The following is a 26440-nucleotide window of genomic DNA, read 5'->3' on the forward strand; positions in this document are numbered from 1 at the left end:
CAAGGGTAAAAAGACACTGAAGGTAGTTGTATACAGACCTCCCAACAGTAGCAAGGATATGGCCTACAAATTACAATGGAAGATAGAAAATGCACGTTAAAAGGGCAAAGTTATTGGCACTTCAATATTCAGGTAGATTGGGAAAATCAGGCTGGTGCTGGATTACAGGAGGGGGAGTTTCTCGAGTGCCTTCAAGTTGGCTTTTTAGAGCAACTTGTGGTTGAGCCTGCTAGAGGATCAGCTATTCTGGTCTAGGTATTGCACAATGAAACAGAATTGATTAGAGGGGTAAAAGAACCTGAAGGTCAAGTGATCATAACATGATCGAATCACCCTGAAATTTAAGGAGAAGCTAAAGTTAGATGTATCAGTATTACAGTAAAGGGAATTACAGAAGGATGAGAGTAGAGTTGGTCAGAATTGATTGGAAAAGAACGTTGGCAGGGATGACAGCAGAGCAGCAATGGCTGGAATTCCTAGCAGCAATTCGAAAGGCACAGGATATATACATCCCAAAGAGGAAGAAGTATTCTAAAGGCAAGATGACACAACTGTAGTTAACAAGAGAAGTCAAAGCCAACATAAAGGCCAAAGAGAGGGCATATAATAGAGCAAAAATTAGTGGGAAGTTATAGGATTGGGAAGCTTTTAAAAACCAACAATAGGCAACTACAAAGTCCTTAAGGTAAAGAGAGAATATGAAAGTAAGCTAGTGAATAATATTAAAGAGAATACTAAAAGTTTCTTCAGGTAAACAAAGTGGAAAAGAGAGGAAGGAGTTGATATTGGACCACTGGAAAATTATGCTGGAGAGTAATAATGGGGAACAATGAAATGGTGGATGAACTGAATAGGTATTTTGCATTAGTCTTCATTGTGGAAGACACTAGAAGTATGGTGGAAGTTCCAGGTGTTAAGAGTCAGGGAGAGAGTGAAGTTATCACAACTACAGAGAGAAGGTTCTTGGGAAACTGAAAGGTCTGAAGGTAGACAAACAAGTCACCTGGACCCAGGGTTCTGAAAGTGGTGGCTGAAGATTGTGGAGGCATTAGTAATGATCCTTCAAGTCAATAGATTCTGGAATGGTTTTGGAAGACTGCAAAATTGCAAATGTCACTCCACTCTTCAAGAAGGGAAAGAGGCAAAAGAGAGGAAATTATGGGCCAGTTAGTCTGACCTCAGTGGTTGGGAAGATGTTGGAATTGATTATTAAGGATGAGATATTAGGGTACTTGGAGGCATATGATAAAATAGGTCATAATCAGCATGGTTTCCTCAGGGGAAAATCTAGCCTGACAAATCTCTTGGAATTCTTCAAAGAAATGACAAACAGGATAGACAAAGGAGAATCGGTTGATGTTGTGTACTTGGATTTTCAGAAGACCTTTGACAAGGTGCCACACGAGGCTGCTTAATAATCTACGAGCCCATGGTATTTCAGTGAAGATTCTAACATGGATAAAACAATGGCTGAGTGGCAGGAGGTAAAGAGTGGGAATGAAGGAAGCTTTTTTTGGTTGGCTGCCTGTGACTAGCTGTGTTCTACAGGGGTCTGCATTGGGACTGATTCTTTTTACATTATATGTCAATGATTTGGATGATGGAATTGATGGCTTTATTGCAAAGTTTGCAGACGGTATGAACATAGGTGGAGAGGCAGGAAGTTCTGAGGAAGTAGAGTGGCTAGAGAAGGATTTGGAAAGATTAGGAGAATGGGCAAAGAAGTGGCACATGGAATACAGTGTCATGTGTATGGCCGTGCACTTCGGTAGAAAAAAAAATGAAAGGGTTGACTATTTTCTAAATGGAGAAAAAATACAAAAAAAGACACTGAGGCGCTAAGGGACTTGCAGGACTCCCTAAAAATTAATTTGCAATTTGAATGTGTGAGGAAGGCAAATGCAATGACAGCATTCATTTCAAGAGGACTAGAATATAAAAACAGGGATGTAATGCTGAGACTTTAGAAAGCACTGGTGAGTCCTTACTTGGAGTATTATGAACAGTTTTTGGCCCCTTATCTTCGATAGGATATGCTGAAATTGGAGGGGGTTCAAAGGAAATGATTCCGGGATCGAATGGATTGTCATATAAAAGAATGTGGGCTGACCTCACTGAACCCTATCGAATGGTGAAAGGTCTTGGTGGAGTGGATGTGGAGAGGAAGTTTTCTATGGTGGGAGAGTCTAAGACCAGAGGACACAGCCTCAGAAGAGAGGAATGTCCTTTTAGAATGGAGTTGAGGAGGAATTTCTTTAGCCAGAGAATGATGGATCTGTGGAATTTGTTGCCACAGGTAGCTCTGGAGGCCCTCTTTATGTACAAATGGATATACTTAACTCAAAGGCTGATAGATTCTTGATTGGTCAGGGCACAAAGGGATACGGGGAGAAGGCAGGAGATTGGGGCTGAGAGGAAAATGGGATCAGCCATGATGTAATGGTGAAGCAGACTTGATAGGTCAAATGGCCTAATTCTGCTCCTACATAAGATGTGTCTTATGGAACTAAAATGATTTTTATTGATAATATTTTGTTGCAGACTTTAAATAAAACTTGTGTGAATAAATTGGCAAATATATATATATTAAATCTGAATAGATTGCCCTTACCATCTCTGACTGCAATTTAGAATAATGTTCCCTTTCTTCCATCCATTTTCTCATTTCTTTATTACGCTGACCTTCAGCTTCTTTTATTTGCTTAAAGAGAAGCATTTTCTCATTAAGCCATTTCTCCCGATTACATGTCTGCTTTTCTTCCATTTCCTAAAGAAATTGAATGAGTTTTATATTGTAGACTGTAAAATGTTAAGGCACCAGCAATGCTCAAAAACCTTGAATTGTAAATAAAAATACCACTATTAGTCTTTCCTAATTGCCAAAGATCAAATTAAGTTTTGTAGATGATCTTAAAGTTTTTCAATTTAAATTTCCTACATCTTGAATCACAAGAAAAACTACTTGCCCCAGTTCCACAGTATGGGCCCTCTTACTGGAGCTGCAAGATCACCTTCAGCTTAGGACAATACATAATACAAGGGTCTTATCTCAGGAGAGCAATTACATTGATGAAGAAATAGCTCAATTTTCCTTAAGTTAATTAGAAAATGAGGAAAAGGTTACCAAAAGGCAAAGTTAGATTAGAGAGGGTATGAGGCAAATGATTATTTGGATAGGAAAAGAGAAGACTATTCTTTCTCATAAAAGGAGTAGAATGCATCATATTTTCACAACTCATTCTAAATAAACTATCCATTAATCGCTCAGCATTATACAAAAATATAAACCCTAACCTTGAATACAGGACCTGAACCAATCTTCTGACTTATAGTTATGGAGTTAATCAGAAAACTTACCACTACCTGCTTTTTCAAAGCTTCCATTTCTCCTTGAAACTCTGTTGTTTCCGTATTAACAGCTTGATGTGCATTTTCTACTAAATGATTGCGTTCAAGCGCATCACATTTCTTCTCAAGTTTTTTTGCTTGGTGCCTCCATTTTTCTAATTCTAGAAAGGGGAAATAATACTTCAAAAATCTTTTGAAAGTATACAGCTGGTCTGTTCAATAGCAAAACATAAAAGATGCTCTTTTTAAAATGTTTGAAATATCTGTAGTCAGAATACAGGATTTTCAATGGATTATATTGGTAGAAATCAGCTATAATAAACCTCTGATGATTCCAATGGGCTTTCGCAAAGCTTTACTTTCAAAGATTCAGGAAGTGAACTTTATGAGAAAGAAAAGTGTAATTCTGGATGGCTCACAAGGGTTAATCACAAGGGCAACTGCAGTGACTGACAGGTTTATGTCATTCAAAATGCTTCTTTGTGGGTAGCAACCATCAATAATCATAACTGAACAATCACCTGCATTAAGTTCTTCAATTTCATTCAACTTTGCTTCAAGTAATTCATCCTGCTCAGTTTGTGTTTGTTCTTGTTCAGTTAATGTAATTTTCATATCTTGAATTAGTCTCTCTTTGTCTTGAAGTTCTTGTTGTGAATTAGAACAAAATCAACAAATTCATATTAAACAGATCTAGAACTCAAACTTCCAAAAAAAAAATCAGTCATTCCATCGATCAAAAGTGGTGAAGTGCAGAAATATGTAGGATCTTGATTGACAAATCACATCAAAATATTAGATAGAAAATATTCAGATAGTAGTGGCACCACAAACAACACATTTAAAATATTAGCTTGTACATTTTACAACAAGTTTTCAGTGAATGAGATATATTATAATCCAAATGAAGAGTTATTAAATTCAACCCAAGTAAAAATCGAACCTATGCCTTCCAGTTGAAGAATCAGGGCATTTGAATATAATCAAATGAATCTTTGCCTCCCCTACTGACAAACATCTGAAACATCATCTAATCCATCCAAATAATAGCAGCTAATGACTGTACGATTTGTAAGGTTCACCTGAATTACTTACATCACTTGGACAAGGGTTAATACTGGATTATCCATTCAATTTAAAAGGAACCACATTGACCAAAGAAGCTCCAAACAGGAACACCAAATTTCAAGTCAGGAGCATATATCCATCACATTGTCATCTCAGGACGGTTTCACCAATATGGAACAAGTGTGCTCCACCTGCTCTATACATTACAAATGGCATACCAAACGAATAATATCCCAAGAGTTTAGCGATCAAGATACCTACCAGTGATATCAAATGCACGATATGGCAAGCCAGCAAGAGCAAAATTGCATGGATTCAGGCACTTTGGCCTAACGAGTCCATGCCATCATGGTGCCCACCTAATTTCCTGCATTCAGCCCATATCCCTTTAAGCTTCACCCTTCCACGTACACATCCAAGAGCTTCTTAAACGGTACTATTGTATCTGCCTCAAACATTTCTTACTGCTCATTCCATATACTGAACAATCTCTGCATGAAGAAGTTGCCCCTCCAGTCTTTTTGAGATTTTTTCCCTGGGTAACAGACTTACTATCCACCTTATCTTTGCCTTTCAAATTTTCAACATTTCTATAAAGGACATTCACTCATTCTATGTTGTTCCAAGAAATAAAAGCTGGCCTGGCCATTTAGTCCTGACAAAATCCTCTCAAATCTACTCTGGCTCTCTCCAGTTTAACATCTTCCCAATAACAAGGTGACCCAAACTCTACACAAACTCACCAATGACTAACAACTGCAATATAATGTCCCAACTCCTATACACAGTGCTCTGACTGATCAAGGCCAGTGTGCTAAATGCATTTTTTAAAATCTACCTGTGACACTGCTTTCAATGAATTATGCACTTTTACTCCTTGGACCTCCTATTCCGTTATTCTCCCTAGTGTTCAGAGTATACATCCTACAGTAGTTTGACTTTCCAAAATGTATCACATTACACTTATCTGTATTGAAATCCATTTGCCATACCTCAGCCCACTTCCCCAACTGATCAAGATTCTCCTGCAACCTGCATAGCTTTCTTCACTATGAAGAACACCCATTAATTTTGTATCATTCACAAACTTGCTTATCAAGACATGTGCATTCGCATCCAAATCATTTATATAACAAGAGTCCTGACGCCGACTGCTCTGGCACATCACTAGTCAATACCCTCTGCTTCCTACCTCCAAGTACATTTTGAATTCACCTATCTCTTCCCAAATATTGCGGTACCTCACCTTCCAGACCAACCTACCATGCGGGAACGAGTCGAAGGTGTTGATCAAGTCCATACAAACAACATCCACTGCCCTACCCTCATCTACCTTTTAAGTTAGATGAAATGTTTGTCAAGCACAACCTTCCATGCACCCAACTACGCTGACTTCTCCTAATATGAGGCCATTCTATCCCTAGGCATCGCTTTACTCCTAATATAAGCTATAGAACTTCTTAGGATTTTCTTCATGCTTACCTGCCATATCCATCTTGTACTGTTCTTGTTCTCTTTATTTCCCCTCTTAAGAGTATTAATCTTTTTATAGGCATTGAGGGTTTGCTCGATCCTGACCTCTTAAATCTAATTCTTTCTTCAGTCGATTAGAGCCTCAGTGTCTTGTCAGTCAAGATTCCCTAAACTTGACAGGTTTGCCCTTCACTGTTACAGGAAAATGCTGCTCTTGAACACTTGCTATCACACTTTTAGAAGCCCCCTACTTGCCATTTGCTCCTTTCCTTTCAAAAAGGCTCACCCAATTGACTTCAACTGGACCTTGTCTGAATCCCAGCATAAATAACTTTACAGAAACAGGCTAAACAAAACAGGACAGATGAACCAAAAATGGATTTAAGGATCTACATTAAGGAAGGAGATAAAATGGATATTTAGTATGAATTTCTACAGCTCAGGTCCTTGATAATTCAAACAGCTGCAAGTAGTTAATTTAATAAAAATAAGGACACTCAAGGGTTGAAAATTGAAAAAATGAACTGAGATGGGACTAAGTCAGACAGCCTTAGCTGCTGGTAAAGATAGATGGATGACCAACTGCAAGATGAAATTTTCAACACCAAAGTTCCAAATGGTATGCAAAAAATTTGGTTATTAGGAATTAGAGGAATGCAAGACAATGATTTCAGAGTTCCCAGTATTTGCAGGTGAAAATTTCTTCCCACAAAATTCTATATGGTAGACAAGCAATCAGACAATGTAGACAGTTGAGAGATTAAGAAACATGATAGTAAAACTAGAGCAGGGCATTTTCAAAATACATGAGGAAATTACTAATCAAGATGGTGTCACCAGGATACACTATGCACCATTTCCAGCTACATATACGTACATCACCTGGCGTCACTTTGTGTACCGAAAATTAGTCTAAGTGTATCTTACTTGTATGTTGTGTTTTAAAAGATAGCTTTTAACTTTATATTTATTGTGTTTTTCTTCTATCGTGTTTTTAATGCTGCATCAGATTCTTCAAGATTCAAAATTGTTTATTGTCATCCTTCAGTACATGAGTATAAAGGGAACAAATTATTTCATCGAAATCACAGGAAAGATTTAGGGAAGATAGGTAGTGGAATCAGAAGAATGAACACATGATTTAAGATCTTGATGGAAATTGCCATGGTTGTAGAAGCACTTAGTGTAGAAGTAAACTGAAGAACCAATGAGGAAGTTTTATGGCACTATGTGGGCTGGTAGAGAGCAGGTGGTAAATTGTTCCATTGTGTCATCTCTCAAAGAAAGAATCCAAAAGGGAGGGATTTTGTCAGAGAGGTACAAAGACAAATCAAGAACCATTTAGAGATAAGAGCCAAGCCATTAATGGGGAAAGAAAACCAACAACTAGGTGAAGAGGATTTGTTTAAGAGGCAAGGTATCCAAATATATGAGTTCCTTTGGCTAATCATTAGCAACAAAATGAAGCGAGCATTATAAAAATCTCATTCGATTTCTTTAAATACCTTTGGTAGTAGTCTGCAAAAGATGTATAGTTTCTTCTACTTTAATATCAACTGGTACGTTGCATGGGTCAGGCATTGCCTTATTTTCTTCATTTGAGCCCTATGTCAAAAGTATTATTATTGAAGCAATGTAGAAATCTATGTTTTGTTACAACATATGAATACATTTCAGGAAAACATTGTTCTAAAATTTTAGACACTTCCAGCAAATAATTTTGTTACTGCAGTTAGAAGGATCAAAAAAAAAATGACATGACGATTAACAAATGCATTCAATATTTCCTCATCCCTCCTCTGACAAAGGCTTAATATTCAAATATTTAAACTGAACATCTGTAACTTATTTATCTCTGGGAATTCTAGGACTACACCAACCTGCTGTTCCCTCACTTGATGTTGAGTTTTACTCTCTTCCAAGAGATTTTCCAGTCCTCTTAAAGCAGCCTCTTTCTCATTTAAGTTCGTCATTAACATTTCTACCTTATTTTTCAAGTCAGCCTCATTTTGGCACGCCTAAAATAATAAGGTATTTAGTTAGTAATTTAAAAGCCATCTGTGCAGTATTGACAAAATATTGAGGTACTAACGTGATGCAACTAGACTTACTGAATATTGTTATAACTGAGTGATGAGGACAAGAAACCTATGAGAAGAGAATTGAAGAGCAATACAAGAACATACTTAAATGTGCAGTTGACCAAGATTATATATGGAATTAAGTTTTTTTTAAAAAAAAGCACTCTACATTTTGACAGCTTCCCAGTGGCAACTTGTGAAAATGCTGTGTACGTAAAGAGGCTAGATCAATCTTGTCAAAGGTTTGAGAAAAAACTGTATTTTGAAGGACACCATGAAAGAAAGACAAGACTCAATTTCATTCAAGAAAATCAGAATGGACCTGAACCTTCAAGAAAATTAAATGAGTTTTTAAATATCAGAATCAATATCACCGGCATTTGTCATGATATTTGTTAAATTCATGGCAGCAGTACAATGAAATACATGATAAATAAATATGGAGAAAAAAAACTAAGTACATGTGTGTATTAAATAGTTAAGTTAAAATAAGCAGTAAAAAACTAACAGAAATAATAAAAGTAGTGAGGTAGTGTTCATGGGTTCAATGTCCATTTAGAAAATGGATGGCAGAGGGGAAGCTGTTTCTGAATCGCTGAGTGTGTGCCTTCAGGTTTCTGTACCTCTGTCCCGACAGTAACAGTGTGAAGAGGACATATCCTGGGTGGTGGGCACCCTTAATGATGGACGCTACCTTCCTAAGGCACCGCTCCTTGAAGACGTCTTGGATTCAATGGAGGCTGGTACTCATGATAGAGACGACTAATTTTACAAGTTTCTGCAACTTATTTCAATCTTGTGCAGTAGTCCCCTCATACCAGATGGTGATGCAGCCAGTCAGAGTGCTCTCCATGATAAATTGTAGAAGTTTGAATGTTTTTGCTGACAAACCAAATCTCCTCAAACTCCTAATGAAAGATAGCACTGTCTTGCCTTCTTTATAGCTGCATCAATATGCTACGTGCTCAGAGATATTGACACTCAGGAACTTAAAACTGCTCACACTCTCCCTCTTGAGGATTGGTTTGTGTTCCCGACTTACCCTTTCTTAAGTCCACAATCAGCTCTTAGGTCTTGCTTATGGTGAGTGCAAGGTTTTGATGCAATACCACTCAACTAACTGGTATATCTCGCCCTTGTATGCCCTTTCGTCTCCATCTGTAATTCTTCCAACAATGGTTGTATCATCAGCAGATTTATAGATGGCATTTGAGCTATGCCTAGCCACACAGTCATGGGTGTAGAGACAGTAGAGCAGTGGGCAAAGCACACATCCCTGTGGAGCGCTAGTGTTAATTGTTAGCGAGGCGGAGATGTTATTTCCAATCCGCCCAGATTATTGTCTTTTGTTAGGAAGTTGAGAATCAAGTTGCAGAGGGAGATAGAGGCCTAGGTTCTGTAGCTTTTTGATCAGGACTGTAGGAATGATGGTGTTAAATGCTGAGCTATAGTCAATAAACAGCATCCTGACGTAAGTATTTGCATTATCCAAGTGATTCAAGGCAGCGTGGAGCGCCATTGAGATCACATCTGGTGTAGATCTATTGTGGCAATGGGCAAATTACTGTGGGTCCGTCCAGGTCCTTCCTGAGACAGATGTTGATTCTAGTCATGACCAACCTCTCAAAGCAGATGAGAGCACTACTGGAAGATAGTCAGTGAGGCAGATCACACTGTTCTTCTTGGGTACTGGTATAATTGTTACCCTTTAGAAGCAGATGAGAACTTTCAACTGTAGCAGTGAGAGATTGAAAACGTCTTAATTGCTGCTGGCAGTTGGTTGACACAGGTTTTCAGAGCCTTATCAGGTACTCCATCAGGCCCTGCTCCTTGCGAGGGTTCACACTCTTGAATGACAGCCTGATGTCAGCCTCCGAGACAGAGATCACAGGGTCCTCGGATGCTGTGGCTTTATTCTCCCTTTCAAAGCGAGCATATAAAGGGCATTGAGCTTGTCTGGTAGTGAAACAATACACGTGTTATATTGTTCAAGAGCAAAATGGGTAGATCATTTTCTGTTTAGATTTCTGCTCATATATTTCTGAGGACGAGAAGGAATTCCGTAAAATCTTGATGAAGAGTTTAGGCCCGAAACGTCGATTGTTTATTCCCCTCCAAAGATGCTGCCTGACCTGTAGAGTTCCTCCAGCATTTGTATGTGTTGCCCATTAACAAAATGATATTTTTTTAAAATTTTCATTCTCAGTTTACCTTCATCTACTGTATCATTCTCATATGATGGCTAATCTTATTCAATTTCACTTCCCTGAGAATCCGATGACAATCAATCCCTTTATATTCTAAAAATGCATCTATTCTTTGATTATATTTGTATCTTAGCATTCAGAACAGCTATTTATTTAAACCAAACATACCTGTTTATACTGTTGAACCATTCGCTCTTTAGTATTAAGCTCTTGAATAGTTTGTTTCTTCATTCTCTCAAGTTCAGACACTGTTTGTCTTAGAGATTTTTCTTCTTCTCGCTTTGAGGATATCTGAAAATTTGGCAAACACAAAGTGAAAAATAGAATGCCAAAAATGTCCAGCAGGTTAGGCAACCTCTGGAGAGAAGCAGCTTTAACTTTGTGGCTTCACTTTTTTTTTCCCCTTTCTGCAGTTTTAAGGCCCAATTTCATCACTGCATATCTACTGACTACACAGTTCGGTTCTACTGTCAAACTTTTGATTTCTTAGGAAATATCACAAGGTCCGTACAGCTACACTTTTCATTGTACTAAGTGACTCCAAATTTCAAATTTAAACATAGCAAAAAAATCACAAATTTGCTGATTGTTTTTTGCTATCAATTTCACAAGCATACATCAATATTAGACTCAATGAACATTTTCTGAGTTTCTCTAACATTGAGAGCCACATTCATTAAGGCTTTCCCAAGATAAACCTAACATAGGAGCAACAACTCAATGCATCTATATCAAGAAAAGGACACTGCAAAACAGCGATAAATACTACATTCTAAGGAGTTTAACTAAACTCATTTAAATTCAGTTAAATGTTAATAAACATTAATAAATTTAGAAATTCAATATTAGATTAAATCTCCATCATTCGGGCGCACAAGAAGAAGCTGTGACTTCACACATGTTCGCGATTGAAGATTAAAAATGCAATACTTTGCAGCAGTTTAAGAGTTTGGACTGTGTCCAATCAATGAACAGGATTCATTAGAAAGGGCAAATAAAAATAAGGCAGGGCATGTGGAGCAGCCATTGTGTGAGTGGGCCAGCATTAAAATGCGGAGGCTTTGGTATTGGCTTCTCATTCGTTTTCTGCTAGGGCACAGTTAGTACAATGAGAATGGCTCCAGGGGCTGTGTTGTTTCCTTTTGTGAGATATGGGAAAATCAGGGAAACCTCCAGCCCCCCAGATAGCTACATCTGTACCAGGTGTACTGAGCTATAGCTCCTCAGAGTATGTATTAAGGAACCGGAATTGCAGCTCGATGATCTTCAGCTAATACAGCAGACTGAGGAAGTAATAGATTAGTGCTACAGGGAGGTAGTCACCTCTAGGTTGCAGGAGGCAGGTAACGAGATGACTGCACTGGCTGCCCATTTCCCTGTCTTCTCCTGTTGAGAGGGATGACCTACAGGAAGCCAAACTGACTAGGTCTTTGGCACAGAGTCTGGTGCTGTGACTTAGAGGAGAAGAGAGGCGAAGAGGACTATGGACACGATACACACAGACAGTATGTTGCCTCCCAGATGCCAGGGTCACAGATGTCTCGGATCGGGTGCTTGGCATTCTAAAGAGGGAGCGTGAATAGCCAAAAGTCTTGGTACATATTGGCACCAATGACGTAGAAAGGAAAGGTGAGGAGGTCCTAAAGAGAGGTTTTAGGGAGCTAGATTGAAAGCTATAAAGCAGGACCTGCAGGGTAGTAATTTCTGAATTGCTGCCTGTACTATGCATTAGGGTAGAATAAGAGCATTTGGCAGATAAATGCATGGCCAAAGAACTAGTGCAGGGGCAAGGGTTCGGCTTCAGGATTATTAGGATCTCTTCTGGGGAAGGTACAACCTGAACTCAAGCGGGACCAATATCCTTGAGGGCAATTTGCTAAAGCTGTTGGAGAGGGTTTAAACTAAATTGACAGAGGAACCAGTGATAGGGCTAAGGATGGAGTAGTTGGTTTACAAAGGCAGTGTGCAGTGAGACTGCTAGCAAAGACAGGCTGAAGATAGGACAAAATTGCAGTTAGTAGAAAGAATTGCAATGTGAAAGGGGGACAAAAATCGAAGAGGGTGATAAATACAGGACTGAAGGTGCTATTTCAATGCATGCAGGATATGGAATAAGGTAGGTAATTGCTGGGAGCTTAACATCCAAGGATTCATATTGTATCAAAATGACAGGCAGGTAGGCAGAGGGGTTGGTGTGGCTCTGTTGGGAAAAAATGAAATTACGTAGGATCGGAAGGTGTATAATCGTTGTGGATGGAGCTAAGAAAATCCAAGAGTAAAGAGACCCTGATGGGAGTTATATACAGACCTCCAAAATGGTAGCAAAGATATGGGCTAAAAATTTCAACAGGACATAGAAAATGCATGTTATAAGGACAATGTTACAATAGCCATTGGGGATTTCAAGATGCAGATAGATTGGGAAAACCAGGTTGGTGCTGGATCCCAAGAGGGGGAATTTCTAGAATGCCTAAAAGATGGCTTTTTTGTGGCAGCTCATGGTTGAACCCACTAGGTGATCAGCTATTCTGGATTGGATATAGTGCAATGAACCAGAATTGATTAGAGAGCTCAAGGTAAAGGAACCCTTATGGCCAATGATCACAATATGATAGAATTCACCCTGCAATTTGAGAAAGAGAAGATAAAGTCAGAAGTATGAATATTACAGTTGTGTAAAGGGAATTAGAGGCATGAAAGAGGGACTGGTCAAAATTGTTTAAAAGGTGACACTAGCGGGGATAATGGCAGAACAACAATGACTGGAGTTTCTGGGAGCAATTCAGAAGATGCAGGATAGATAACATTCCAAAGTAGTAGTATTCTAAAGGCCAGATGATGCAACTGCGACTGACAAGGGAAGTCGAAGTCAAAATAAATGCCAAAGAATGAGCATATAATAGAGCAATAATTTGTGTGAAGTTAGAGGACTGAGATGTTTTGACAAACCAACAGAAGGCAACTAATGAGTCCTAAAGAAGGAAAAGATGAAATATGAAGGTAAACTAGCCAATAATATTAAAGAGGATATGAAAAGTTTCTTCAGAATTATAAAGAGTAAAAGCGAAGCAAGAGTAGATATTGGACTGCTGGAAAATGATGCCAGAAAGGTAGTCATGGGGAACAAGAAAATGGCTGAAACACTATTTCAGTATTTTGCACCAGTCTTCACTATGGAAGACACGAGCAATATACCAGAAGTTCAAGACCGTCAGGGGGCAGAAGTGAGTGAAGTTACCATAACTAGCGAGGTGGTGCTTGGGAGACTGAAAGGTTTGAAGGTAGATTTAATCACCTGGACCAGATGATTTACACCCCAGGGTTCTGAAAGAGGTGAATGAAGAAATTATGGAGGCATTAGTAAAGATCTTTCGAGGATCGACAGATTCTGGCATGGTTCTGGAGGACGGGAGAATTGAAAATGTCATTCCACGTTAGTAGTTTGCAAGATCTTGAAGTCCATTGTTAAGGATGTGGTTTAGAGTTCTTGGAGCCACATGATAGAATAGGCCAAAGTCACCATGCTTTCTTGAGTTAAAATCTTGCTTGACAAATCGGTGGAATTTAAAAAAAAAATTAACAAGCACGATAGTCAAAGGAGAATTGGTGGATGTTGTGTCCTTAGATGTTCAAGAAGGCCTAATAAGTTAAAAAATTAAGAACCCATGGCATTACAGGAGAGATACTAGCAAGGATAGAGCATGGTAGACTAGGAGGCAAAGAGTGGGAATAAAGTGAGCCTTTTCTGGTTGGCTGCCAGTGACTAGTGGTGATCCACAGAGCTCTGCATTGCAACCACTTTTTATGTTATATATCAATGATTTGGATGGCGGAATTGATGGTTTATGGGCGATATGAAGATAGGTGGAGGGGCAGGTAGTGTTAAGGAAGTATAGGCTACAGAAGAACTTACACAGTTTAGAATGGGCAAAGAAGTGGAAGATGGAATACAGTGTCAGGAAGTGTATGGTTATGCACCTTGGTAGAAGAAATAAAAAAGTGTAGACCATTTTCTAGGTGGAGACAAAATTCAAAAATCTGAGGTACAAAGAGACTTTGCATGATTCCCTAAAGGTTAATTTGCAGGTTGAGTCAGTGGTAAGGAAGGCAAATGTGATGCTAGCATTCATTTCAAGAAGATTAGAATATAAAAGCAAGGATGTAATACTGAGGCTTTATAAGGCACTAGTGATGTCTCAATATTGGGAGCAGTTTTGGGCCCCTTATCTATGAAAGGATGTGCTGATATTGGAGAGGGTTCAAAGGAGGCTCACTAAAATGATTGAAAGGCTCATCATACAAGGTGCTTGATGGCTCTGGGTTGTACTCACTGGGATTCAGAAGAATGAGGGGGGGGATCTCATTGAAATCTATTGAATGTTAAAAGGTCTCAATAGAATGGACGTGGAAAGGATGTTTGCTTTGGTGGGGGTGTCTTGGACTGGAGGACACAGTGCAGAACAGAGTGAAATCCATTCAGAACAGAGATGAGGAGGAACTTCTTTAGCCAGAGAATGGTGAATCTGTGGAATTCTTTGCCACGGGTGGCTGTGGAGCCCAAGTCACCAGGTATATTTAAGGCAGATGTTGACAGGTTTTTGATTAGTCTGGGCACAAAAGGATGTGGGAGAAGGGGGAGATTGGGACTGAGAGGGAAATGGATCAGCCAGATGGGCCAAGTGACACAATTCTGTTCCGATAACTTATGGTCATTCATACAAATTTCACTACTTTAGGGGCTGACAAAGTAGAGGGTCATGGCTTAGCAGGATATTAGGCATTCAGCAGTTATGAGAGTAATTTCCTCATTACAACCAAGCAAGTAACATTGTTACATTGCACAAGCTGCTTATGTTTTGTAAGACCTCACCAGTAGAGATTAGTTCAGTCTTGGGGCACAAATTGACAATAGTAGAACATCGAAAGTGTAAGTAAATACTTAACACATGAATCACCGTTAAGTGAGTCACCTCCTGCTGCCAGTAATTATTGGTGCATTAGCTTTGCAGACCGGTATAAAAAAACTGCTAATGACTTTCATTTTAAGTTAGCAGTTGCCTTGAGTTAATAGCCGCTAAAGTCAATTCACTTTGGAACAAATTACAATAGAAATTTCACAATTAACACTATCAAAGCTGACAAAAGTCTTGGAAAGCTGAAAAGGCTCTTGATAGCAGAATAATATCAAATTTTCTCTACATCAAGAAATCAGTAATGCTGCTAATTGCACATTTAATAATGCAATCTGTACAGTCATTTATATGACCATTTGTATTTCATTTTCACACATCACTTTTAAAATATGCCTTTACGGAAAGAATGTACTCCCAGCACCTTAAAACCACATTTCAGCAGGTTTGTTTTTAAACTTTAATGATTACTCACCTCTGCCTCAATCTGTCGCATTTGTTTCTTGACATCTACATATTTCTCCTTGAGTTCTCTGTACTCTTCATCTTTCCTCTGCAGGTCAACTGCCAATCTTTGACATTCTGAGGCATTTTCAGAAAGTTCAATTCTCAGCCTTCAGTAGAATAAAAATATCAAATTATATTAACAAATTCTAAGAAAGTGGGACAACAAAAAGCAAAATTTTAGGTGTAGTCAACTCAATCCAAACTTAATGAATTCATTCAGGTCAAACTGTCAAAACAGCAAAGTTACATTTGATGATTGGTAAAGTGCAAATTTCAAGATATCTGGATAGTTTGATGGAAACATTTGAAGTTGTGTATTTGATTCAAATTGATGCATTAGTACAGAATGGAATAATATATTGTTGTAATACCGTATCTTGGATGCTAGCTAAAAATGAAGTCACATTCTTAACATTAAAAACAAGACTTAATATTAGACTAGGTTTCAGTGAGTCTTTAATTTCCTGTATTTTTTAACAATTTACAGACATCTGGAAGACAAAGACTGTCAAATAAAAATTTTGCACTCGAATCTTATAGAGTTTGTAAACTTGCCGTTATTTTGCTCATATCATTGCTTCACTATGTGCAGGTCACCTTCCTATATGTGTTTTATGTGCAGACACAATATCCAACAAAATTTTGCTCAAAGTTGGACATGCATTACATCAAATGTAATCATTGTACTAAATGTCAGTTCAGGAAAATATTTTGTACAATCATAAACTAACAAATGTTTATCAAAAGTAGATCTATATTTGCAAACATTCTTGAAACTACAATAGAAGCAACAATTAGATGGCTAAGATGATTTAATCACTATTTTCAATTTAGCCGTTTTTTTGTATTAATATGTTTGTTATTGTAAACTAATACTGCTCTCATCAATAAGCCATTCTAGAGAAATGGATGGTCACCATGCATAGAACTTTGTGTATTTGTCATATAATGCATTTCACAATACTTACTTATTAAATTCAAGATGCTTACTCTCCAGTTCTTCTTCCTTTTTAGATAAAGTCTCTTGTGTAGCATGCCAATTATCTTGCGCCTCTCTGACCTCTTTCTTAAATCTAACTTCTTGAGATTTTAAATTTAGTTTAAAATCGTCAACACATTTGTTGGAGTCAACAAGTTTCTTTTCCATACATTTTAAATTATTTTGCAGATTGGCAATGTATTTCTCCCTCTCTTTCAATTGTTCTTCAAATCTAGTAAGATTTGCTTTATTCTTTGAGATTTCCAACTCTCGAGCTTCCATTATGTGTCGATAATTTTCAATCTCTTTCTCAAGATCTACAATTTTTCCTTTATTCTGCATTAGAGCTTGCATCTTGTTTTCAGTCTCTTTAAAATTTGCTTTGAATTCTTTAAGTTCGACATCCTTTTCCTGAAGCAAATTCTGAGTTGTAGTTTCATTTACTTTCAGTTCAGTACATGTGGCCTGCAGGTCTGCCTTTTGCTTCTTCAGGGACTTCAGCTCTTCATTCAAATCTTGGATTTGCTGGCTTTTTTGTGATGACAATTTAACTATAACCTCGCATTCCTTCTGCAGCTTTTCAATTGTCTTACGGGATGGACCACTGTCTCGTCTTTGCACCACAGCTTTTGCCTCATCTAATTCGTCAGCAAGAATAGATAATTGTTTCCGTAGAGATTCAATTTCTGTCATTTTTTTCAGAGATTCTTTCTTTTCATTTTGCAGGAGATCCTTGGTACATTTCAGTTCTGCAGTACTCAATTCAGATTTCTTCTGGAAATTTCTTAGTGTGTCAATTTTATCTTCCAGTGTTTTATTCTGTACTTCTCTCTGTGTAACTTCCTTCCTACACAATTCGATCTCTGTCTGGAGCTGTTTAATTTTTTGTGACTGTTGCATATTTAATTCCTTCTCAAACTTAAGCTCAAGTCCTAACTTTTCACAATTTGAATTTTCGTTTTCAATCTGTTCTGTTAGTTTGTGAATCGTCTCAGCTGAAGTAGTTAGATCCAACCGAAGCCTTTCAACACATTGATTCAATTCTTCATTTAAGCTTTTGTCATTGTTGAGATTTTCTTGGGCTAAAATTAACTGATCCTTTAAGTTTTGTATTTCTTCATGTAATGTTATCACTGCTCGCTCTTTAGCAGTTAATTCATTTCTCATACCTTCAACTTTCTGTTCAAGAGTTTTCATGCTTGTGCATTTGTATAGCTCTTTGTTTAATGAACCTATAAAAAAAAGTTCAAACACCTTTGCTAAATAAAATGAAGTACACAAATTTAACATTTGATTATCAATAATAAGAGAAAACATATCGGTACTTTAGTGTAGTAGACTTCCGAAAATACTTACACATAAGCACAAATGAGCTTGTTAACGTACTGCAATGTATGGACCATAAAAAGTGAAATAGGAGAATGCATTTTTGGGAGGAATGGGAATGGGAGCAAAAGCAGCCCATGCACCAACACTGTACCTTCACAATATTGTATGACAGATTGAAATAAACAATTAAAAGCCAAAGCAGCAACAAGTTTTTTTTCTCCAAGCTTTTTTTTAAGAGAATGCAGAATACACAACACACCATTTCAAATTCCATGCACGAAATGATCCACGAGAAGCCTGATGGTTGAAGATAACTATTAGAATAGACAGGGCTGGATCCATCAATGAAGGGTACTTGAATTTTCAGAAGGTTAATTCATCAAAATTACATACAGAAATTGTGCACAAATCCATTATGCACCTAAAAATAGCTTACCAATTTTGGGAATATGCTGCTTTATTGTCAGAAAATATCATTGCAGACTTCATTAGGCTGAATACGTGCTCACCCAGAGTGGCATTATCTATCAATTAACTTAGCTAGGTCCATACAAATTAAAGTGAAAGATTATTTTTGGAACTCTAACAATCAAACCTCTGTAGTTTGCTTTAAAAAAAAGTGTTCATAAGAACACTATGTATAAGTGCTGTAGGAAAAAAATAAAAACAAAATATAATTTATAGACATGAAGATTTGTAGAATATGCAAAACACACTCTTCAGCAGTCTAAGACTGTTATTAAATGCTTAACCATCAATCCTGTCATACAAGTATACGGCTCATAATAAAAAGAAAGTTGTACCTTTCTTGGAAGGTGGCTCATCTTCCTGTTGATAACTCTCATAAGTACATTTGCTGTTTGTTGAAGGATTTTCCATAAGCGTATTGTTCGGAACTTCAGTTCTACTATATGTTTCCAACATTCCTTGAATGCTTTCCATAGTTTTACTCTAGGTACAAGAGAAAATATTTATTTAAAATACTATAGAGTCACAATATAAACTTTTCTAAAAAGATAATTGGGGCAAAGTAAGGAAAGCTGAAAAGGCTTATTTTTATAGAGCATACCAAAGACACAAGTCTAATTCAGGCATATTGAGGAAAAAGCACTTATTCAAAAAGGTTTTATATAATAAAGATACTTAAAATTTGAGTTCATAAGAATAACAAAGCATTATGAACAATACCAATTTAAGTATTTTATACCGATGACAAAAAAAATTATCTATGAAATTATAACAAAATTTCATCAAGGAAATCAAAATCAGATTTATTATCACATGAAATTTGTTTTGCGGCAGTACAGTGCCATACATAAAAATGCTACAGATTACAATACATATAGAAATAAATAAGTAGTGCAAAATTAGTGAGATAGTGTTTGTTGGTTCATTGTCTGTTCAGAAATCTGATAGCAGAGGGAAAGAATCCATTCTTCTTCCCTGATACCCTGAGACACAATTTTACGCAACCATAAAGGATCCATTCCTTTATCTTGGATTCAGCCTGAAATTATGCAAGATAATCTATCTAGCTTCTAAGGCATAAAATTGCCTTTTTCTATATTTATGCCCCAATGAACAGCAGTAATATACCCATCCACATCCTCTGGAAGAATAAACAAATTCATCATTAAGCAAACAATATCAGGTTGTAGCATGGCCCCATTTATACTCAGTAAGAGGTGGAAAGGACAAAGAGTCAAGATGTTGTCGAAGTTCCCTTGAAAAATTACAATGACCCAACAAACTCCTGGGAATCTTTAGTCCATGATCACTTAAAGAGGAAAGGTGCTTGTGGAAGGCACCAAAAACCAAACCTGTGTGTGATAAGCATACTTCCTGATAAGCTACTGATCTTCCTGTCAGGCACCCCCTCTTTATTCCTATGGTAGAATCTATAGATTCCATATTGATTTCGGAACCCACAGTATCTACGGAAGTAAGCCATATCATAGCCAAGCTACTTTCCTTGGAACATAGGAGACTGAGAGGAGATAGTATAGAAATCATAAATGGCATATTAAGGTGAATGCACTCAGTCTTTTTCCCCATAGTTGGGGAATCAAAAACTATAGGACATAGGCTTATAATGAGAAAGGAAATATTCAATAGGAACTTGAGGAGTAACTTGTTTTTAAGTACATGAAGGGTGGTATGTATGTGGAATGACCTACACAGAAGAAACTCTTAAAAGACAGTTGGGCAGGTACATGGTTAGGAAAGGTTTAGAAGAACCTAGACACTGGCAGCTTGGATGGGCGTCGTGATCAGCATGGATGAACCAATTAGCCAAAAGGCCTGTTTGCATGCTGTATGACTATAATCACTGAAAATATGTAGTTAACAATATAAAATACAAGAAGCTTAAGCTAATTTGAGTAGATTTGCAGTTATAGGTCAGACAAATGGGAAGAATTTTAAAGGAGAGAATGTCTTGAACAGGTTGCAGAGGTGGTAGTGGGAGATATATCATGAAGATACTATAACATTTAAAAGGCTTTTGGACAAGAAAAGCATAGAGAGACAAAGGTCTGATGCAACAGATACATTTAGCATACAGGAGCATCAAGGTCGGCTGAAAGAACCCTTTCTCTGCTCTATTGAATTTTTTTAAAACTTTCAATAAAGAACTGTCCTGATGATCACCATCTGTGATGAGTGAGAGCACAAACAGTATTTTTTTTTTTAAGTTAGGAGTATGCAGTCTACCATACCTTATTACAATTTGGAAGTAGCAACACAAAAGTGAAAAGGGGATTATTAAAAAATTATTTTAATAACTTGGAAACTACAGTAAGGAAATTTGAACCTTTGTAACCCACATCAAAATAACCCATTACATTTTAGTCAGACATAATGCAAGTCAAATGTGAAGTTGAATATAAACATCATTGCTAATGTGTGCTGAAACACACCATTGAAAGACTATTTTGATAAGAAACAAATAATTTAGATTTATGCAACATAGTTTGAGATTAGATAGATTAGGTGTGAATGCGTAGCAGAGTAGAAGTTGGTTAACCCGAAAACCAAGCATAAAACTGCAAAATATATGATTCTGTGTTCTGCCAGACTGCAAACACTCTTCTATCATCTGACAACAATGCAACGATAATGTCAAAAGTACACAAAAGAACAAAAGTTCATGCCCAATCAAATCGGGGATGATGTCAGAAAGGAGAATCAAGCTAATTAACAGAGCAAAATTGACTGCACTTTGACACGACCTAAGCATTAATGTAGTGAAAAGTCGTTGCAGGATGATAGTTCAGACAGAGAAGCATTAGGTTATGTAGTATAATTCTCAAAAGTACAAGTTTGTAATATAACAATTGTACAATAGTTGGAATTAGATCACTACCTGAAGATAACACATAATGGAAAAACTGGACATAATTGCAACTAAGAAGGCATAGAAGTATTATTGAAATACAGGCTCCCTCCCTTTACGAAAGTAGGGCGTTCCTATGAAACTTTTCTTAAGCCGAAATGGCGTAAAGTGAAAAAGCAATTACCATTAATTTATATGGGAAAATTTTTTGAGTGTTCCCAGACCCAAAAAATAACCTACCAAATCATACCAAATAGCACATAAAACCTAAATTAATACTAACATATAGTAAAAGCAGGAATGATATGACAAATACACAGCCTACATAAAGTAGAAATAATATGTACAGTGTAGTTTCACTTATCAGAATTGGGAAGATTTAGCCAAAAACTGATTTGTAGAAAAAGCAAATCGGCACATACACGCATGCACACACATCTGCCCGTGCAAGGCTTCACGGTCATGGTAGTCTTTCTGTAGCAGCTCGCTGCAAAGCAAACGCTGAACACTATTTTCACTTTTCGTAAAAGCAAAAATCTGCATTCGGTTAGCAAAAACAGGTACTAATGTAGGTTTTTCATAAAAGCAAAGTAGCATAAAGCGACCATTCGTAAAGCGGGGGACACCTGTATAGTACTAACTAAGATAATTGTCAATAGCTTTTTTTTTCGCTCAGTTGCACATTTCCCCTCTCAGTAGGATTCATCCAAAGCTACTGAAAGTAGTATAGATGCATTCAGGGTTTTAAATGTAAATTGCAGTCAGTACTATTTTACATGTAAACAACTTTGAATTGAAAAAGATATGCAAGAAACTACTGCAGACCCCAGACCTAATTTGATTTTCTATAGACTTTCAAGGAGATTGTAAAAGATCCTTACGCTTTCAGCCCAAGGACAGCAACAGGTATGTTTTTGAAACAAAAGTCAAATTTGCATACAGCTGTTCACTTTTAAAAAATAAAATTACCACAAACCAATGGTTTTAACTACTCTATTACATTATAATCAAGCTATGTTAAGCTATGATTCTTACATATTTTTCACTTTTTAAAAACAAAACATTGAAGATGTTAGTTACAAAATTTAGGCGATAGGATTCATGTACATTTCGATCTGCACAGGGTCAGTCAGCATGGCTTTGAGTGCGGTAGGTCATGCCTTACAAATTCTATTGCGGTGACAAAGATGCTTGATGAAAGTAAGGCAGTGGTTATTATCTCTATGGACTTCAAGGCACTTGATAAGGACCCTCACAATAGATTGATTCAGAAGATTACAATGCATGAGATCTAGGGTGAATTGCATGTTTGGATATAGAACTGGCTTGCCCAAAGATGACAGATTAGGAATGAAGACTGTTACTCTGGGTGGAGGTCTGTGATCTGTGACCCGCGGTATTCTGCAATGATTGGTGCTGGACCCTTGTTGTTTGTGATATACGTACATTAATGATTTGCATGAAAATGTAGATAGGTGGATTCGCAAGTTTGTGCACGACACCAAGATTGGTAGAGTTTGGACAGTGTAAAGGAATATCAAAAAATGCAGCTAAATATAAATTAGTTACAGATATGGGTAGAGAAGTGGCAGATGGAAGTACACAGTAAATGAGAGCCATTAATAGCATTGAGGTAAGGGGATCTTTGGGTCCAGTTCTATAGTTCACACAAAATAGCTGTGCAAGTGGCTAAGATAGTAAAAAACATGTATGGCATGCTTACTTTCATTGGTAGGGAGAATAAGAAAGGAAGTTATGCTACAGATATATATAATGCCAGCCAGGCTGCAGTTGGAATATTGCATGCAGTTCTGGTCACCCCATTATATGAAGGATGTGGATACTGTGGAAAGGGTGCAGACAAGGTTTACCAAGAAGCTGCCTGGATTAGAGGGTACAAGCTATCAACAAAAGTTGGACAAACTTCAGTCATTGTCCCTAGCGCATTGAATATTAAGGGGTAAATCAAAAGAATTTTTTGAAATTATAGATAAGGAAGAATCAGCATATTTTCCCTAGAAATGTCAAACACCAGGTGGTGGTGGTTGCGGTTGCAACTTAAAGGCAACTTGAGAGCCAAGTTTTATTTATGTCTGGGGCAGTGGCCAATTCATTATGGATGGATCGATATGACTGAGAACAAGGCTATTGTGCAGAAGGTTAGTGAAAGATGGTTAGTTCGATTGCTATCATGGTGGAATGAAAAAGAATCAAATGTAGAAGTGTGAGACTGACAGTCCAATAACATGCTATAAAAAACTGTTCTAGTCATAGCCATACTTTATTGATCCCGGGGGAAATTGGTTTTCATTACAGTTGCACCATAAATAATTAGATAGTAATAAAACCATAAATAGTTAAATAGTAATATGTAAATTATGCCAGGAAATTATGAAATAGGTCCAGGACCAGCCTATTGGCTCAGGGTGTCTGACCCTCCAAGGGAGGAGTTGTAGAGTTTGATGGCCACAGGCAGGAATGACTTCCTATGACGCTCTGTGCTGCATCTCGGTGGAATGAGTCTCTGGCTGAATGTACTCCTGTGTCCACCCAGTATATTATGTAGTAGATGGGAGACATTGACCAAGATGGCATGCAACTTAGACAGCATCCTCTTTTCAGACACCACCGTCAGAGAGTGCAGTTCCATCCCCACAACATCACTGGCCTTACAAATAAGTCTGTTGATTCTGTTGGTGTCTGCTGCCCCAGCACACAACAGCAACCATTATAGCACTGGCCACCACAGACTTGTAAAACATCCTCAGTATCATCCGGCAGATGTTAAAGGACCTCAGTCTCCTCAGGAAATAGAGACGGCTCTGACCCTTCTTGTAGGCAGCCTCAGTGTTCTTTGACCAGTCCAGTTTATTGTCAATTTGTATCCCCAGGTACTTGTAATCCTCCACCATGTCCAAACTGACCCCCTGGATGGAAACAGGGGTCACCAGTACCTTAGCTCTCCTCAGGTCTACCACCAGCTCCTTAGTCTTTTTCACATTAAGCTGCAGATAATTCTGCTTACACTATGTGACAAAGTTTCCTACCATAGCCCTGTACAGAGCTTCATCTCCCCTGCTGATGCATCCAACTATGGCAGAGTCATCAGAAAACTTCTGAAGATGACAAGACTCTGTGCAGTAGTTGGAATAATCAACGGTGGTCATTCTAAGGACAATGTGATATCAATAAATGAGGGTCTGACAATTAAATACACAGTCTGACGTGTTAGAGCACCATGTTCAGTCAAATATACAGAATAACTAAAAACAGCCAGAAAAAAATCTTCATGTTTCACTCCATTGAGCGTGCATTCTTTTTTTAAAACAACATGAGATAAATATAACTCTGCAGTTGAATTTCTAGACCAGGATCTTTAACTGGTCTTTAAATTTCAAAATAAGAATGGTATAGTTTCAGTCCACCTGACTCGAGAACTTCAAGGTTTTAAAATAAAATGCTTGCTAATTGTTTTAACTCCAGGATCTCTAAGCAGGGTAACCACTGACTTCAAGCACAGTCTTCATTACGTGTTTCTAATGTTTTAGGAAGTGGTCTGCTTTGCCACATACAGAAGTGGCTGAAGCGCAAACAAGTATGTAAAAAAACAAGAGAATAGAAATTAGAAAAAATGAACAGTGACGTTAAACAAGTGTAATACCCTGGTTAACATCTTTACTGTTATGTTGTAGGTATTTCACTTAGTCTGTTTGGGTTATTGTCGAAGATGAGGAATGATGAGAAATGTGTGCCATCCAATAAGGATGGTGGAACTGGGAGAGGTTGTATTTTGGGAAGAAACACTAAGGTTGGCCTTGGAGCTTTTGTTCAGGGGAAGACGAAGAGAGAAGTTGCTGGGGAGAACCGGTCGTAGGATCCGACCTGGTAGGAACCCATATGTTCGAGATGGATTGCCAGCGACATTCGGAAGGTCGTGTGTGCTTTCACACAGACCGAGTGCCCAGCGCATGAGTGACACAGAAGTCAAGATGAGATCCAACTTGTGCATAATTGATTGTTTAATTATAATGGGCCCTTTTTGTTCTTTCTTTCTTTACTTACCCTTCAGTTAAGTTCCATAAGTATAACTCCTTTTGTCATATGCAGTGTGCTGTCTGTTATTTCTTGGCACTGAGTTGTAACAGGGTTGCAAATTACACAGCATCCACACAAACCAGGGTTTGGGGTGGGAGGGCCGTCTCAACCTCATGAGTTTGGCGGGACTAGAGTGTGTCTTCCCTAGACTTGCGCAACCAAGGAAACCGGTGGGGTTTCACAAGGGAGCTAATGTAGACATTAAACTTATGGGGCTCAGTATAGATATTTGATCAGATGAAAGCTCAGCACTAAGAAAATCATTTCCAAGTCCAAAAACATTTGAGAATCACTTATCAAGACAATGGTCAAATATCTTAAATTGAAAAAAGTAAGAAAGCTTAGCTTGAAAGTCTTAAAATTTGTCAAGAGTTCACGATAACTAATATAAAGTGCAAAAATCTTCATACTAAACAGACCGACTGTTCCATAATATTCTTTAAAAACTAATTAGAAACTCACATATTCGTCCATTCTTTCTTCATAAATTGCAAGCAGGTTTTTCACTTTATTCAAATCAGCATCCTTGAGAATCAATTCATTCATCAACTTTTTGATCTCCATTTCCTATGTATTTTTATATACAGAAGTAGGTCAAAACACAAAATTTTCTTTTAAGTCATAGCTCTATTGGAACATTGGCAGTTACTAAATAAAACAGAATAAATGTTTTAAATAGCAGAAAGTAGAAAAAAAAATTCCTGCACAACTTTTCAATGTTACCTTAGGGATTGCACTTAAAATTGGCTCTTCCAATTTTTCAGAGCATGTAATCAGAAAGCAGCTTAAATATACTGTAAAGGCTAAGCTGTGATTCATGGATGACAGAAAGATGGTGGAAAAGTAAAAGACTAAATCCCTTCCTGGAGTAACAAGTTATGTATCAGTAAATAATCAGTCAGGACATCAGACAATGTATGCACAATTAGTCATTGCTATCATGAAACTTCAAAAATCATTGCTCATGCTCCCTTGCATTTCCCTTGGGTTTTGGAATTGTGTAACTCATCCATCCAGCCTTGTAGAGTAAACAACTTTCTTTACAAGTTTTACTGTCCTCTAAAAATAGGCTTTAAATGAATAAAAAATAATCTGTGAAAATAGCTGCA

At 37.6% G+C, this 26440-nt stretch overlaps 1 protein-coding gene across 5 annotated transcripts in view; it reads right to left on the reverse strand.

Annotated features, from left to right (window-relative positions):
• LOC134358954 (kinesin-like protein KIF20B) overlaps positions 1-26440 on the reverse strand; it is a 93468-nt gene that overhangs the window by 19009 nt on the left and 48019 nt on the right. For 3 of the 5 annotated variants that reach the window (XM_063071664.1, XM_063071663.1, XM_063071667.1), the window contains exons 18-27: positions 25794-25898; positions 18706-18853; positions 16563-17805; positions 15563-15701; positions 10346-10468; positions 7770-7907; positions 7395-7494; positions 3870-3995; positions 3358-3509; positions 2612-2767 (exon numbers count right to left, since the gene is read on the reverse strand). In XM_063071664.1, the coding sequence (XP_062927734.1) occupies positions 2612-2767; positions 3358-3509; positions 3870-3995; positions 7395-7494; positions 7770-7907; positions 10346-10468; positions 15563-15701; positions 16563-17805; positions 18706-18853; positions 25794-25898 (2430 nt within the window). The remainder of the gene's footprint in view (positions 1-2611; positions 2768-3357; positions 3510-3869; positions 3996-7394; positions 7495-7769; positions 7908-10345; positions 10469-15562; positions 15702-16562; positions 17806-18705; positions 18854-25793; positions 25899-26440) is intronic. The other 2 variants (XM_063071666.1, XM_063071665.1) reach the window with 2 other exon arrangements.

Source organism: Mobula hypostoma, chromosome 19 (assembly GCF_963921235.1).
Source record: "Mobula hypostoma chromosome 19, sMobHyp1.1, whole genome shotgun sequence".
NCBI classification, from domain to species: Eukaryota; Metazoa; Chordata; class Chondrichthyes; order Myliobatiformes; family Myliobatidae; genus Mobula; species Mobula hypostoma.